Source organism: Pseudorasbora parva, chromosome 17 (assembly GCF_024679245.1).
Source record: "Pseudorasbora parva isolate DD20220531a chromosome 17, ASM2467924v1, whole genome shotgun sequence".
Classification (NCBI taxonomy): Eukaryota; Metazoa; Chordata; class Actinopteri; order Cypriniformes; family Gobionidae; genus Pseudorasbora; species Pseudorasbora parva.
Window position 1 is genome coordinate 25,558,211 of NC_090188.1, and position 18,442 is coordinate 25,576,652.

At 39.7% G+C, this 18,442-nt stretch overlaps 1 protein-coding gene across 1 annotated transcript in view; it reads left to right on the plus strand.

Moving 5' to 3' along the window:
* Positions 1–18,442, plus strand: part of macrod2 (mono-ADP ribosylhydrolase 2) — a 667,187-nt gene that overhangs the window by 149,295 nt on the left and 499,450 nt on the right. The window contains exon 4 of the mRNA XM_067422444.1: positions 12,862–12,891. Within this exon, the coding sequence (XP_067278545.1) occupies positions 12,862–12,891 (30 nt within the window). The remainder of the gene's footprint in view (positions 1–12,861; positions 12,892–18,442) is intronic.

The following is an 18,442-nucleotide window of genomic DNA, read 5'->3' on the forward strand; positions in this document are numbered from 1 at the left end:
TCTTTACTTCCAGAACATTCTTCACAATCTCCTTCTTCAGGATCACTTCAACTCCATTTTTCTTCCTGTCCACACCATTATAAAACAGTTTAAACCCTGCTCCAATGCTTCTAGCCTTGCTCCCTTTCCACCTGGTCTCCTGGACACACAGAATGTCAACTTTCCTCCTCTGCATCATATCTACCAGTTCTTTGCCCTTACCTGTCATTGTACCAACATTCAAAGTCCCTGCTTTCAGTCCTAAACTCCTGCCTTTCCTCTTCTCTCTGCCTACGGACACACCTTCCTCCTCTTACACGCTTTCCTCCTCTCCTTCTTTGACTAACAGTAGCCCAATTTCCACCAGTGCCCTGTAGGTCAACGGCACTGATGGCGGTTGTTGTTAACCCGGGACCCAACTGATCCGGTATGGAAGTCATATTCGTGATTCGCTTAATGAATTTGGCACAAATTTTTCGTCGGATGCCCTTCCTGACACAACCCTCTCTATTTATCCGGACTTGGGACCGGCACAAAAGGTACACTGGCGTGTGACCTCCTGTGGCTAGATTTGACCTGGTGCTACTCTATATGCTAATGTACCTAATAGTTGTGAAAATACTACTCCATAAGTTCAGATTGGTTGGATTCTTTGCTATTGTATTCTTTAGGTGACAGGGACAGAAAGAGGTTAAGGAGAAAATGTTTTTTATTGATACTCCTTTTTTAAATTGTACTTTAAGGGGGGGTAAAATGCTGTTTCATGCATATTGAGCTTTTTACACTGTTAAAGACTTGGATTCCCATCCTAAACATAGACAAAGTTTCAAAAACTAATGTTGGATGTTTGATAGAGTATTTCTGTGTCAAAAATACTCCTTCCGGTTTCTCACAAGTTTCGGAGAGTTTTTTTTCGAGTATGGGTCGGCTTGACGTTAATGAGTACGGGCTCTTCTCCTGGTAGGGTCCGCGCGCGCGCGTGACCAGAGCGAGAGAGGAAATGCACGCCCATAAATACTCCGCTTTATTCCTATGGGTGACGTCGAGCGACTTCAACGCTTCAGCACAGCATTCCGGGAAGGCAGCTCTGCATTTGAACCGATTTGAGTGCAGAAAAGACGGGAAGCTTCACAACATCGCTTCAGTCGCGTCGCAAAGTGGATTTCCACGCCACTGCTGTCACAGGACTTCACCAAATCAGACCAAAGAAGTGTGTTTTTGACGGAGCGGTCCCAGCGATAAAGGTTCGATCCTGCTTTGGAAGCAGCCGGTGAGTAAAACTGCTTCAAATGTCTTTGCTGTTGGCTATCGTCGCGTGAGTAAACATCAGTAAACGACACGATCGCGTGCTTCGTCATTCAAATGCGCTAACGGTTAGTCCATTGCTGTTCTATGTATAACGTTACACTAGTCTGACGTGCAAAACCGTTTTGCTTGCTACTGCTAAGGTTTAGTCGCATACAATAGTCCATAAACCGAATCATGTCCTCATAAACTGCGAGTAAACAAGCGCAAATGTTGACAGGCCCCTAAATACAGTACATACCACAGAGACGGACGTCCTGCTGTTGCTGCTTCTCCTGTTCAATTTATTTCAGCCTCCGAATGATTCTGGATCATATATCTATTAGCTGAGATCGATAGCCATGGGTTTCTCCACGCTTGAGGACGTCACCGCTTTGTCCGCACTCGTCAATCTTTAGCTCCGCCCACATGACATGCCTCCAGGTGCTCGTTTTTTTCCGGAAAGAATCGGTACAGCCTATATTTCTTTTATAAATATAATAAAACTAAAGACTTTTCGGAGATATGAAGGATGCAATACTACTCGATAGGTACTCAAGATTGACATGAGATTGACTGAAACTGAGTGTTTCACCCCCCCCCCCCCCCCCTTTAAAAGACTTGAAAAACCTTACTTTGAAACCTTACTACCGTATTTTCCGGACTATAAGTCGCTCCGGAGTATAAGTCGCATCAGTCAAAAAATGCGTCATGACGCGGAAAAAAACATATATAAGTCGCACTGGACTATAAGTCGCATTAGGGCAGAGCTGGAGCCGCGCGCATGCGAGCACGCGAGCACCCGCGCGCGCATGCGACCACCTGCTCGCGTGCACTCGCTCGTGCCCGCTTCACTGCATAACCCGAGCAGAAGAAAGAAAGTTTGAAGTGAGTGAGAAACTTGTAAGGGACTGGCGAAAAGCAGATGTTACTTTAATTGTGATGAAGAAGAAAAAGAAATCTACTTGCGGGCTGTAAGCAAGATGGCCAGAGCTGAAGGAACGAGTCCACAGAGGCTTGAACTCTCTGCAGGGAGAGGCTCTGCCGCGCGAGACGAACGCTGTGAGACTCGTTCTCCGCTGCATGTTTTACTACATGCTGTTTGTATTTTGCAGAATAAGATTTTCTTTATGGGAGCATTTTGTTTGTGTTCAGTCTTTCTAAGTTGTTGTCTATAAGTAAATATTAGGCTACAGGAGCAGCATAGAGCGCATTCTCGCGGCTATATGTTTATTCTTGTCAGTCAGTATGAATTAAATTTGATATATAAGTCGCACCTGACTATAAGTCGCAGGACCAGCCAAACTATGAAAAAAAGTGCGACTTATAGTCCGGAAAATACGGTACTTGAAAAACATTGTGCACATAGTGTATTGTATAATATACAATTTAACGATTTACAGTGGCAGCTCAGAGATTTACAGTAGCATTTAAGTATGCAATTGAATGAATAAATGTAGGCTAAAATTAAAACAACAGTCTTCAATGTACAATATACATTGTTTAAAAGCTACTGTATTATTACTTTATTCAAGAGCAGTGAGTGATTTTATTAACATAATTTTAGAGGTGAACTGTCCCTTTAAGGACAAGTGTTCACAATCACTAGACTGCACTGCTAAGACCTGCTCGCATTTCATACAGACACGCCTTTTTACTTTCACTTTAGACATAACTGACTGTGTTTATATATGTTAACCTTGTGAGGCGTACTCAGCACATGTAAAACGTGAATGAAACCCCCTAACTTTTGTGCATATGATTGAATATTTGCTCATATCAGGGTGTAGAGTAACAGGCACACTCAAACAGAGCCGAAATAAACGGAGAGAAATATAAATCATTAATTAAATGCAAAAAAGAAAAAAAAGAAAAAAAATGCAATTCACAAGCGCGTATTGAACCGTGAATGCCGTACAGAGCGGTTCAATATTATATTGAGAATTGTGGCATCCCTAATGTAGACATAACTGCACATTTCTGTATGCATGCATTTTTACAGTATTATATTGGATCCCCATTTTTATTTTTATTTTAAGAAAAATCCATATTACTCTGGTAAAAGCTGCTCTCCTTCATAAAAGCGCTTTTTCTTGTCCTTCAGAGGAAAACTCAAAGTTAAGAGTGGCGTGAAAATCGTGCAGCTTGATGAATTATGTAGCCTAGTTTTCTTTCTCTGTGCTTTTGATGAGGAGCACAGAGAAATGTTTCTTCACCAGGCATAATGCTTCTGACACCATTACAAAAAATAAATAAAAAAATAAAGATAATTAAAATGAAGCAAAGGAGGCATTCCACGTAACCATCAAAGCTCAGTTGTGCCTCTGTTCTCAACCGGTCCCACAATGCCGCCATTATTATTTCTGAAGCCATGCCTCAGTGTTGCGTCTGCTAATTGTCCTCAACTTAACATTAAATGGTAATATGTTGAACAGATCTCTTGGTTTAACTTTCTGTTGAGAAGAACAGATGCTGCGGGCCATTTATTTATGAGAATGGGAAATAATGTGCTTTGATAAGTTAGAAAAACCTATGTTGACCCTTGTGTAGATAAAAGAGCCTTGAAACCAGAACAACAAAAAAGTTTATTTTGTGCTCATTAATAGAAGTTTAAAGGGCAGTTAAGCATCAAGCAGTAGTTTGGCTTGTTATAGTCAATCTTGTGATTTGATATTGCTTGTCAAGGGGTGCCTACGTGCCCAGAAGCTTCCCTAGAGCTATGTGACCCAACCTTTTGAATCTGTGGGTTACTTGCAGTATAAAGCCATTATATAGCACATCAGGGTCATCTTTACATGTTTGTCTCAGCCTCAGTGATGCTCAGTCTGTTTTTTTTCTGTTTTTTTTAATGGTACAGTATCTGATTTTAGTCTATGAAAATGGTTCAGTTGACATGAAAGTGCAAGTGTTTATGCACCACATGCTAGCTCATTTGCATTTAAAGGCACATGCACAAAAACATCCTGTTCTTGACTGTAGTCAGAAAGGAGTATTTACAACATGGATTTATAAATGATCTGTAAGGTATTTTAAGCTGAAACTTTACAGACACATTCTGGGGCACTAGAGACTTAAATTGCATCTTGTGAAAATGGAAATAATAGGTCCTTTAATCTAAGCCCTGTCTGTGAAACCGAGCCTTTTTAATATCTTGCAGTATTTTTGTTTTGACATTGCTTTATCATATTTTTGTTAATATAATGTTATAAATTATTAATATAATGGTAAATTAATGTTTAAATTACAAATCCTTCAAGGGAGATTCTATTTCATGTATTCTGACTTATTTACACTGCATTTTCATTGAATTCTCATGCTGAATGCGAACAAATGACTTGGACATATGACGAGTGTTTCTGTGGCAAATACATGGCTAGTGCGGTGAGTGGGATATACATAAACCTACCAACATACGATATATAATTTTGGAATGACTTTCCAAATGGACAAGTGGACATTTAGAAAATATTGCAAAAGTTTTGCGCAAATCTGTAAAATTCACTAGAAGCAATCGTTTCAAAACCTGAAAACTTTTCTAAACTGGTTCGAGCTGGCTTTGGGAGTTCTGATTAATGATCTTTGGATCATCATATACCAGGATATCCAGAAGATTGAGCATTCCCTTTGAACAGTTGTTACAGCCAGAGATGCCTGGTGTATTGGTGTGCCTAGTGAACGGACCTCACTGATGTGGAGAAGAGGGGCTTTGATCAAGAGTGGTATGGCACTCAGTGCTTTTGGCCCCTTCCTCCCTTGACTGCTATATAACTGTACGCATATAGAGAGACAGAGAGTGAGATGAGAGATCTGTTCTGGTCCCATACTCTCTGATTCTGCTTGTCCTGCTCGGGTGCTCAGCAGTTGCAGACGTATTCCTCTGGGAATGATAGGCGCAATAAAGAACCAAAGAGGCGAGTAGAGTTATCACACTATGCTGCGTCTGGGTCAGGCAAAACCGCATGTATTTTTAATGTGCAGCAAATAAGAAATACAGCCTATTCTCTCTCTCTCTCTCTCTCTCTCTCTCTCTCTCTCTCTCTCTCTCTCTCTCTCTCTCTCTCTCTCTCTCTCTCTCTCTCTCTCTCTCTCTCTCTCTCTCTCTCTCTCTCTCTCTCTCTCTCTCTCTGTGTCTCTCTCTGTGTCTCTCTCTCTCTGTGTCTCAGTGGCTCTCTCTGTGTCTCTCTCTCTCTGTGTCTCAGTGGCTAATAAAGAGTCTTATCATTACCCACAAGACTAGGTTCAATTTAACGCCGAGCTTTGCTGACTTGAGATGGGGTTCTTCCTGATGTTTTCTGCCTTCAGCGATTTCGCATGACACTTTGTAAGTGTGTGTGCATTGGTTGGTCTACAACCCATTGCTTACTGCACTAATGACTTCACCCTAAAATTCTGGGCTGACTGGCAGACCTAGTTAAGCTGTCTTGCGAAGTAGAAAAAAGTCTGGTGTGTATAAACTGAGGGGTGATTCACCTATTATCCTTATTTTGAGGTTTGAAAGCTTATTTTCACATGGCTGAACATTTGAAGGACGGAATTCCCCACTGCTGTAACTTGTTCATTTTGATCGATGCTCAGATTATTGAAACCAGAATGCACCTTGGAATCCTGTTTTTAGCCTCCTTATTATAAAAAGCAAATACTTTCAGTGGGATACTTGCATATTCAGTATGTCTGGCCACTAAATACAGCGGCTTTGTTACTTTTGTCAACAGGCTTCTAGTTTAATTTAGTAGGAAAGTCCAATATCTCTGAGGAAGATTATTGGCGTTTTGAACTTGGCATCATGAATGATTTGGTGTTCATCTAAAAGCAAACTCCAGGAAAAAAGTGGTATAAAGCCAGAGAAGAAAGTCAAGTTGTTTTCCTGTAAAGAATTTTAGCTTGGTTCATTTGAGGTCCTGGCAGATCAGTTTTTCGTTTAGCCCCAGGTTAATGCAGACTGTGTACTTGCTTTACTCTTCATTCTGTATGCCAGACGGAGTTAGTAAGTTAATCAAATATTCTGCTATTGTGCAACTGAGAAGAATATGGATGAAAATGTGAAAAGTTCTGGAAGATTGCAAAGGTTGACATGTTCTTATAAAATAGACTCATTAAAAAAATGCAATTTCTGTTTAGCATGCTAATGGTGTACATAATGTATCTGTATCTGAAATTTACTCTACACTTTAGAGATTGCACAGACTAGTCAACTCTAAGGCTCTTCCATGACGCTTCCAAGTCCACTTTTTCGCACTGTTTCCAAACAGTTAAAATGACAAAAAAAATGCATACTAAGAGAGCGCTCCACAAAACATGATTATACCGTCTGGATGCTCAAAGTTGATTGGGTCAATACATAGTTTATTGTAAACGCAAGTTAATTGCATTTAAGTTAATAATGCACACAGATACAGACCGTGTGCAGATCGCACAGAAACATTCAGTAGCGCAGAAATGTATTGTCAACACTTCTGTGATTTATCAATATAATAGATTAGAAACTGAAAAGTTCTAGCATATGTTTCTAAGTCACTAAAACCCACAGCTTCACTATTAGTAGAGAGAGACGCTGCCAGGTAGAATTAATTCACGCACAATCTCTCTCTCTCTCTAATGCATTCCTATAAATGTCATCTGCACTGTCATCTTTACTTTATCTGTATCTGGTTTAGAATGAGCAGAAATCTGTGAGAAATCTAATGATCCAAAGACAAAAGAACTGATATAAATAAGCTTATGTAGGAGCAATAGCCTTGTGGACAGACAGTGCGCTCTCATATGCCATTGCCTTTGCACAAAGCAACCCATGTTTGAAGTCCAGGCTTATTTGTTCATTAATGACGTCATTGCCGACTAGTTGACCTCTAAGTCCCCAAGTCGTTCAATCCCTAGTAAACTTACACTCTTGTACCAGTACTACAAACTCTAATGGCAATCCGTAACCATTTTATGTTTCGGACAGTTAGGAGCTAATTTATATGAATGGATAATGGACCATCTCAGTAGTACATTTTCATACAATCTGGCAACACCCTAAACAAAAATGTATATAATGGACAAAGTTTCCAGCATATAACATGTTTCATCATTATCATCTGGGTTATTTGCAGTACATTACATCTTCTAATTACATTATTTCACTAGGAACACTATACTCATTGCATTAATTAACTACAAAATGGTAGAGAATGGTGTGAAATGGAAAAGAGCAACTGATAGTATATTATGAGTTTTAGTTTCATTATTGTTTATTTGCTTTTCTTTATGTCTCTTTATTGAATGGATCTGCTTATCATCTATACATTTTATTTTACTTCGATTTGATCAGAAATGACCATTGCGATTAGTTTAACCTAAGAGAGATGCACCTATATTGCAAAGGCACAGGATTCAATAGTAGTGTATTTTTGCCTAATCATGACTTCAGGTCACGCCAGCTGGGACTGTGCCTAAATTAATGTTCTGCTCTGTATTATCAGTGTACTTTAGGATGCCTCTACTTAATGATTCATTAATATACAGATGAATACTTCAGTGTTTGCCCACCATATTTAGACATGTTCCAGTCTTTATTGCATGTCTTCATTTTTTTGCAGTCTGCCAAAAGTGTGAATTGTCTGTGATGTATTAGTACAGAATGTTTCTCTTTTTCTCTGGTGTTTTTTTCTTTTCTGGGGGACATTTCCCTACGGGCCTAACAGGAAAGTGTGAGCAGCTTTTAGCTCCTTGGTATCAGCCCAGAGTGCAAAAGGAAAAACACAGGATTGTGTTTGTGTGGAAGTGTGGGGCGTCTGTGTTGTTTTCTGACACTAACTAATGACCAGCACAATGTCGGTGTTTCTGTATTGTTAGATTTACGAGCTTAGCGGGACGCCCACCGCTGTGAGTCCTACTGGCCCTCGTCCGTTCTCTAAGAGAGAGCAGGAAGCTTTGACTGGGATTTATGACCCAAACAGGACAGAAAAAAACCCCGTAATGTACAGACAGAGCTTTGTCTTTGTCTATTGAGTGTTGTGGTCTTATCAAGGGTGGACACCAAGCGGAGCAAAGGTCTAGGATGACACAGGAAGTAGCACATGTTGTCTTCCTGTCTGCTTTCTGGCAGTGTTGGTGGTTTGCTTGGTGCGTTTCACTTTTCTTTTTTCTCCTTTCAGGCAAAGGAATTCCTTCATGAGGCTAAAATCACATGAGAAGAAAAGAAAGAAAAGTGGGGCAGTCAGTTGTATTAATGTATAATTATAAATAAATGTGTCTAAGTTTAATATTAGCCTATTATAGTTAAATTTTTCACTCTGCTTTCTAAAGACAAGAGATTAATCATGACATTATATTTTGTTCACAGCCATAGATTTTAACAGTAAAAACATCAAAACCTACTGAAGACATCTTCCATGATCCCGCAAAATCAAGGTGTCCTCAAAGCTACGCCTTTGTTTTAATAATTGACCTCTAGTGACGAAAATAACACAGCTCTGAAAAAAATGAAGAGACCCCTTAATATGGATTTCTCAATGTTAAATGGTCTCTTAATTTTTTCCAGAGCTGTATTGTGTCCTAAAATAACAAACACAAAAATCAACTTTTTCCTATTTTAAAATATATTTTGTTAATTGTTAGTTGTTATTAATTATTAATGTGATGGCAAAGCTGAATTTTCAGCATCATTACTCCAGTCTTCTAGCCTGACAAGCCAGACCCACATCAAGATGTTGGGTCTGGGAACTCGCCATTGACAGGGCTCAATGATTCTGAATGAGCCCGCAACATGGCTTAAGAATGATTTCAGTGCCGTTCTTTTCTCAAAGAAAAGCTTAATTCTAAGTCTTCCAGAGTCACGGCTAAAGCTGATTTGAAAGACCAGCGTTCGCCAGATTCTTTGTTTACACGTAGCACGCAACTCTGCCGTCATTGTCTTAAGCCCGCCTACCAGCTCTATATATGATGTGATTGGCCTGACCAGAGTTTGGTTTTTCCAGCTCAGAAGTCTATTGAGAGTTGCTAGACTACACTCATGTCAAAATAGATCTGCTGCCGCTAGGGTGCGTCTAGATTTCTAGGCTACCAGTTTTCAGTGTTACATGATCCTTCAGAATTCATTGTAATACCGGTATGCTGATTTGGTGCTCAACTATTTCTTATTATCCATGTTAAAAGCAGTGGTGCTGCTCAGTGTTTATGTGGAAATAGTATAAATAATGGAATGGAACTATGATTTTGCCTCTGGTGTGGATTTCTGTTTAGATTTAGTCTGTGGCCTGTTTGGACTCAAGTTCCTGTCACTTTTTGGATTAGTTCCACAGCACAGCAGCACTGGGATATTCTTCTGAAAGTGCACACGTTTTCTCTCTTACGTCTACACAGCAGCTGTTCTCCATTTGTTCTCCTGCTCGCTGTCTTATGATAAGAGATTGTTAAGAAAAAGTCCCCATCCATTTTGAGGATTTTAATGTCTCCCTTGATATCGGTTGCTGAGGGGTTAGTCTTGTTGTCGATCTCATTGGAGACAGCAGGGTTTTTTTCATGCTTACCTAGACGTGTATTCTCTACGAAAAAGAGCAGGAGCGAGGGGAAGAGAGATCAAAAGAATCCCACAGAGAGACTTGCTTCACAAAGGAGAAGAAACATTTAAGAAAGTAAAAATAAAAGGCCCTCGTGGGTCATTATTCTCAACTTTCTTGGCGTCCCCACTGGGATAAGAAATGCCGTGCTGTCGTTGTTGGGAAAGCTCAGGCAGAAGCACACAGTCGCACAATTAGGACCTTTCTATGCTGTTAAAATGCCGATGGTATATCTTACTATTATTTCTGAACAGTGCAGATATGTGATGTATAATTAACATAACATTATATGGGTGTATGTATGTATAAGTGTGTGTGTGTGTGTGTGTGTATGTATGTTTGTATGTGTGTGTATATATATATATATATATATATATATATATATATATATATATATATATATATATATATATATATATAAAATATAAAATCTCAATCAATCATTCAATAAATATATAAATCAATCAATGTTTATTTATAGAGCACATTTAAACACAACCAAGGTTGACCAAAGTGCTGTACAAGGTAAATCAAGAAAATGAAATAAAATAACAAGGACAGGCACACAAATAAACAATCAACAATAAACAAAGAGAGCCAAGACCGCATACTAAGCAGTGTTAAAATAGCCTGGTCTTACCAGACTCTTGTACATTTCATTTGTACATAGAGTCTGGCCACTCTCCATTGACGAGGGTTTATTTCCACGAAGGCGGGCACTCCGTTGAAGTTTAAAACTATTGGATCTGCCCTGAGCCACTCTGGATCTGCCATAACCAATGGATCATGCGCCCTTCGCCTGTTTCACACAAATCCGACAACATAAATGTGCACTTGTGCATGCCACCTCAGTGATAAAATCATTGGATAAAACTTAAAACTCATGCATTCAGATTGCGATTTATTCACGCCACGGTGGAGGGGAGAGTTTTGTGATCGTTTAAATTTGTTTGAGCGGTGATGAAATATATTGCTCTTGTAAATACTTGCCAGCATTTTAAAGAAATACACAGCAGCACGTCATCGTTCTCAGCCACTCCCTCTGTTCGCTGATTGGACCGGTAAAAATTTGTTCAGAGAAAACCTAGAAAAACACAGCAGTCCAAGACATAGTACTGAAGGAAAATGAAAATTGAGCAGAAGTAGTGTTAAAAGCCAATGGAAATAAATATGTCTTGAGATGAGATTTAAACGTATTTAGAGAAGGAGCGAGCCTAATATAGGGAGGAAGGCTATTCCATAGTTTGGATCCAGCAGTAGCGAAAGCACGATTGCAGGGATTTTTAAGTCTAACTCTAGGTACTGTCAGTAGGCCACGATCACGTGATCTCAAGTCTCGTGTCGGGCTATATGGAACTAACAGATCAGTAATATAGCAAGGTGCTAGGTCATTGAGGGCATACATACAAAATGTTAAAGTCAATCCTATACTCGACAGGAAGTCAGTGCAGAGACACTGAAAATTGGTGTTATATGATCATATTTTCGTTTCTCTGTCAAGCGGTCTAGCAGCAGCGTTTTGGACCCGCTGCAGACGAGAGATAGAGGTCTGAGAGATACCATAGTGCAGTGAGTTACAGTAGTCAAGCCGCGATGTTACAAAGGTAATTAACCCTCGATAAAAAGGGTTTCACCTTATTGAGAATGCAAAGTTGATAGAAGCATGATTTGACAACAACATTGATCTGTTTGTCAAACTTTAAGTTGGAGTCAAAAAGAATGCCCAGATTCCTGGCTGTTATACGGGATGAGAATTCTAAGATCAAAATCAAAGGCACTGGTTTCCTTATATACAAATTTCCAAATATACTAATTTCTGATTAATTTTCATTTACAAGTAAGAAATTGATTGAAAGCCATAAATCTATTTCAATAAGGCAATCAAAAATAGGCTGAAGAGAAAGTTTGTTATTGCGCTGTAAGGGAAGGTAGATTTGAGTGTCATCGGCATACAGATGAAAAGAGATGCCATATTTTTTCGAAAATAGAGGCCAGGGGAAGCAAATACAGGGAGAACAGCACAGGTCCAAGAACATATCCGTACAACCAAGAGGTATGTTGGAGGAATATGAATGAATAACGCCTCAGGCAAACAGTGAAACATCTATTAGTCAGATAAGAGGCAAACCACTGTAATACAGTACCACAAAGTCCTAAACAAGACTCTAAACGTGACAGAAGTATTTAGTGGTCAACTAAGTCAAATGCAGCGTTTAGCGTTCTAGAAGGACCAGAGCCATTGATTTTCCTGAATCTATAGTGTGATAAATATCATTTGAGACTTAAAAGAGCTGATTCAGTGCTATGTAGAGTTTTAAAACCTGATTGAGGAAAAATATATATATATATATATATATATATGTTGATATATATATATATATATCAAACCAATAAAGCATCTTTGGGATGTGGTGGAACGGGAGCTTTGTGCCCAGGATGTGCATCCCACAAATTTTTGTAATGTTTCAGTAACTCGTCTTTGACACCTCTTATTAGCTTACCACTTGTAGAATAGAATATCAGACAAAGGTTGTAACTGTGTGTTGTGGTGCCATACTCTATTGTTTGGTTCCATTTAAGTAAAGAGGAGTGGAATATAGTTTTACTCTGTTAGTTTTTAGTGCTCTTATCCGGGCGGCAAGAGAGATTTCTTAGACAGGCCTCGACCCCGGGCCGCCCACTGATCGGAGATCAGAAACATGGCATCAAAGAAACACCCGGGCCCCCGCTGCTTCTGCTTAAACTCACCACAGCAGCGCTACTTGTAGCCCACTTAGGTCTGACAGAAAACACGCAGCCTAGCTGTTTAGCGCTCAATGGCGTTCATTTATAAGTGTAATCATAGCATTCTGCAGTATGGCTTCCAGATTACTGGTGCCTCAGACTCTATTCAGTGCAAACGTCTGACTCTGGTGTGTTCTTGACCTTAAGGTTCTACATCTCTGTTGGCTCTCATCTGAACGATAGGGTGCTCTGCTTTGAGCTAAAGTGCTTCTTTTGAATGTATTCTTTAATTTACACACTCATGTTGTTTTTCTCTCTTTTGTTTCCTCTACAGCAAACTCTTCTCTGCTCGGCGGTGGAGGAGGTAAGTGTCTTATCTTACTACGTTTTCACTGTGACATCATTTTGAGATGTTAGGTGGTTTCTCTCCATGGATTCGACTGCAGAAAACTTATCGCCATTCACTGGCGGATAGAATCAGAGGTGTCCAACCATGTCTGGGGTTACCCATGTGGGCGGTTGATGGCGCAACACTACCCAGGCCCTCATTTGGAAACATTTCTGCACACGCCTTGATGTGATTGAAGTAATTGCCCACAAAGCACGAGACACAGGGTAGAGAAATATCAGGGGTGTGGGGTTGTGAATCAACCCAATTACATCTGGAATTTTGATACACCTCACTTTTACAGAGGAATCCGTTTAGTCCCCAGATAATGAATGTAGGTCAGTCGTGTGCCCCTATTCACACAATCTATTGTTTATCCATCTGTGCCACAGTGTCAGGGAGGGTCCCTCTCTCCTGCCACATCTCGGGACCCGACGGCGCTTGATTGGGTCTCTCGTGAGGAAGCGATTACCACTTGTGATACACTATCCGTCTCGCATCACACTCTCCTTAGTATGGTTCTCATGTTATCTGATGTGTACTAAAAGCCCACAAACCCCCGTCTTTCTTCACCATAGCTCCAGAATAGACCCTTATCAGCCACTGTGACCGATTTCCCTGATTGGAGAAGTGGCGAACCAAAAAAAAAAAGCCTGATTAAGGTTAGAGGTCACACGTCTGTGACAAAACTACTTACCACAGCACTTGTCAGTGAATCAGTGTGACCCCCACGACTGTGAGTCAAACGCTTCTGCGGCTCCGTGCTTTATTGGCACCTCGTTGTATGTCATCATGGTCCTTTTATTGATTTGTCACGATGCGAAACGTCTTGAGGGCAATTTGGTTTCTTCATTATTTTGCCGTAATTGGCTTTTGATATTGGTGTGTGCGCGCTCGCGCTCGTGTGTCAGTGAGACTATTAGATGATGTTCATCAGCAGCGGCAGATGAACGAAGTCTGATGTAACACTCTGTGGGAATATTTTTGTACCTGAAAAAGATCTGTGAAAGGAAACGTGCCTGCTAGCATTGCATCTGGAGGTGTTTTTTTCCCCCAAACATCACTGATAAAAAAAAAAGAGCTCATTGTCGTGATCAGCACTGAAGGGAGTTTAATCAAAGCCCATATCAAGAGTATTGTCTCCCCTAATTGCCATCTCCAGATGCGAGTGCTATAAAACCAATTAACCCGTAACTATAAGATATTTGGTGTAGTGTCAAAGAAGAAAACAAAAATGCTAATCCAAGGCTGGCAGCATAAGAAAACACATGTTAAACTCTGAAAAGAGAGGAAGCTGTTATGCTAGTTTGGGATTGCCACTGTTGTGATTGCCTAATGTCATTGCATAGGAAAAAAATATCAACATCCCTTTGCTATTGCGCAAGTGTTTTGAAAACATTGTCCATATGAAACTGTCATTTACTTAGACAAACCATTGAGAAATAGTTTACTTATGATTTGTGATGTAGTCAGATCCAGTACAGTTGGCTGCTTTCAACAAAAGTTTCTATGCGAATTCCCCATTTCTATGTCTTGTTTACAAAACAATCTTGGGCCCTATCTTGCACCCAGCACATTTGACTTTGTACACCGACGCATGTGTCATTCCTATTTTGCACCCGTGCAAAGCGCGCTTTTCCCTCCACAGAAGCACGCCACTAAACTAGTAAATGAACTTGCGCTCCCTGGGCGGTTCAGCGCAAAAAAGGAGGCGTGTTCCGGCGCAAACAATCCCTGGTGCTATTTTGCTGTTCCATTAAACAATTGCGCCACTGACCAGAAAAAACCTAGTCTAAAGTCAGTGGCGCGTTGCGCGTTGTTCATTATGCTATTTTAAGGGCGCATGCTTGACCATAATGTATAGCGTGCACAACGTGCATACACTTTGCTCATGTAATCTACACAGATGCAACAGTTATTTTTGCAAATCATAAATTGTTACACTAAAAAAATATTAACACATGAGATGACGGAAATCATTGTGGTGTGCCACGAAGATGTGAAAAAATAGGCATAAATCTAGCTTACAAATTATTCAGGCTGTGAACCGCTCCTGGCGTGCGCCTGGTAAATACGCCATAATAATAGCAATCCATAATGGAACTTGCGCACCTGCTTTTAAAGGGAGTGTTGGATGATGCTCTGATTGGTTTATTCACGTTACGCCCAAACCACTGAATAATGAAGCTACTTCAGACCAAACCATTTTAGATTTGCACCGGGTGAAAGAGCCATTTATCCCGCCAGCAGCGCCGAGACCCGCCCACAAAGTTACTTACTTCGCGCTTTGATACTTGCGTTTCAGATCGTTAAAATAGGGCCCCTTGAGTCATATATTCCAAAGACACATATAAATCTCTGATGCTATCCGTTATGCCCAAGCCTGCAGTATCCCTCTCAGATACTGAAGCTTTCGCGCCTCTATCGCCCCCCGGTGACCGGTCCCAGTGTAGCCGCGCCTCTGTTTTCTCTAATGGACGTGAGGCAAACTAAACAATAAAATTACACTTCAAATATTTTTTCCCCAAAGTGAGTTTATGTCATTGACGCAGTTATTATCACGATGATTTCATTTCAAGCGTTCGTTTTAAAAATAAGTTTAGTTTTAGTTAGTTATCTGATGCTATAAAAACGGGGGGTGTGACGTCATGATTGACAGCTGAGAGTGACGGCTTCTCTGAGTGAAGTCACTGAGGCACTAACAGACTTTTTTCTGAATTTTTGGGAGCAGATTGGAGCTTTAGCTTTAATTTCTACATTTCCATAACTGTTTATTTCACACCAACATAATTAATTGTTCTGCATCTGCGAGGGTGTGGGCGGGCTTTTGATATCTCAGCTGTACTTCCTGCTCTACTTCCTGCGCTCTACTGCGCAACTCCGGTCCCGAAATCGCTACTGCGCTGACTCGGTCCCAAGATGTCAGCGCCGTGCAGGCCGCCTGAAAGCTTCAGATCTGGCAAGCGGAAACGGACGATGCTGAGTCATCCATATTTTTTTATGGTCAATGGTTATGCCATTTAAAAATAAACTATCCAATCACTCCTGACACTGGGGTCCTTTTAAAGTCTGTCCAGAGATGCAAACGAGCTGTTTAAATAGGTCGTGCCACAGCAAATGTTTTTTTACTCTTCCATTTGTTTTGTTGGTAGACTCAAGAAATTGAACCGACAACTGTATGCTGTATTTAGTATAGACCGCATCAGTAATTAGTATGGGTTCTATTTGTTTTTGACCCAATGTAACAGTCAAGTTCAGTAGGGTTGGGCAAAAAATATTGATTTCTCTATTTTAATCGATTCTGATTTTTATGAACCGATATCAATTCTTAAATCCCAAGAATCATTTAGTCATCCTGTTTTCACTTGATAAATGAACGGAACTTTTTATGAACTTCCACCCTCAAAAAATTGCAATAATCTTTGTGCTTTGTTACTTTTGATATGAAGTCTCAGATGTAAAATTCACAACAGTAGTCCGGCCAGGATATTGTCATTTAAAAGTTGTTGTTTGCAGCCCTCAACTTATGTGGATGTTGACATGTTGTGTTTTGGCCTGAAGCTCCACCCTCCACCTATTGACCAATCACAAAGTCAGTAGCGTTCTACTGCTCTAGTTACCACAGCTGCAGCTACAAACGTTCCTGCTGGATCCTGCAGCCTATCTGGCAACCTCTAGTCAGGGGGAGGGGAAAAGGGGATACACTGCAGTACCAGTTTTGGCCACAATCTTACATACACTTCCTTTAACTCATGACAATCATGTGATTAATCGCAATCAAATATTTTAATCAATTGACAGCCCTAGTTTTTACGTAACGTCACATTTACCTCAGAAAAAACATATTCAGTCACCATAAGCTTGTTAGCCAGCTAGAAAAATTAACTCTAGAGATGAGCATTTTGATATATGCACCACATTTCATATTCATTATAATTTTTGTTCTTTAATGCATGTTTATAAAATAAATAAATCCATAAAATACGAATAAATCTGTAAATTTGTATATATATATATATATATATATTACAAAAAAGTAGAAATATGATTAAGTAATTGTAAAGTTTTTATTATAATTGTATTGTAAAGAAAGCATCTGAGTGTAATTCATGTTTGTATTTAATTTAAATAATTTCATTTTAACCTTAGATATGAATCTAGTACCAACTATCTGCCATGTATAGTTTACAGCATAAGCATAAATTTACCATGTACTCTTTTCTTGATCTATCTAACCATTATCCGGTCATAATTGTAATATGTCTTTAGCTGGACTATTGAGCTTGTGTACTTTCGAGTTGTCATGAGAACGGTTTGTGTTTTTGGGATCGCTATAACTCTAATCTTGTCATAATTGTAATATGTTTATTAGTTGGACTGTCGACTCGTGTTCTATCGAGTTGTTCATGAGAAAAAGTTTGTGTTTTTGTGGTGGATATTCACTTTTCATTTAATATTCGACCTGGCTTAGTAACACGCAGATTCTGCCATAGTCGTTGCCTGGGTTACGCATGTGTGGTCGAGACCCCTTTTTGGGGGTAGTGGTGTGTTTGCTTTGGTGATTTGAAATAACAACAACAGTTACCAAAAAGCACTTACCCCAATACAGACATAAATACAGAACATTACAAATCATCTTCAGGCTACCTCAGCAATGCTTGGTAACTAATACATCATCAGTGTTTATGTACTATATCTAATATAGGCTATATCCACAATAATTGATATAAAATCTAATCAAACAAAATCTGAATCAAATCACAAGTTTGTGAATGGAAATCGAATCAAATTATGAAATTATGAGCCCTAATGTTCAGTGTGGACCGGTGCCAGCCTTTAAGCTGGGCCTGTTGTGCGATGATATAAAACTATTCATCAATTTCTTGCTGTAGTAGACAGTCAGATGTAAATGTATTGCATCCCTCTGAAAATGATAATAGTCTAGATGCGCATGTACCGTTAAATATCTAGTTTTGGCTGAAATATTGTTAACATTAACTGATATGATAAAAACAATTTCTGTTGGCGGATATATTGTTCATCTTTATCAAAAAGAGTGCTCTTGAACGCTACTTTATAATACATTGTGCACTAAGAAATGAAAAAAAAAAACAACAACTATTACTTGACATCTGAGCTGAACTGTTTTTTTTTCTGTTCTACTTTAAAAAAAAATTAAACTGATTTAAATAGATGCACCAAAAATTCATATTTGTGCTGCTTGTCTGAACAAAGCCGAGTGTAATCCTGTAGAAATAATTGCAAAACTGAAGCAAAAGCAAACTGACATGAGATCATTCAATGGATGATGATCTAGGCAGCAAGCGATCTTTGGCTTTTATCTTTGAGACTTCAATCTAAAGGTGACTTTTCTCGCACCCCCCTCCCCTTTTTTAATCCGTCTCTCCTGTTTCACTCGAGACAAAGCTCTTCATTTCTTTCTCACTCTCTCCAGTCTTGTATGTCCTGGGTGGCTTTATCTTTTGACCCTGCAGTATCAGCAATGGAGCGGCAGATACACAAACTT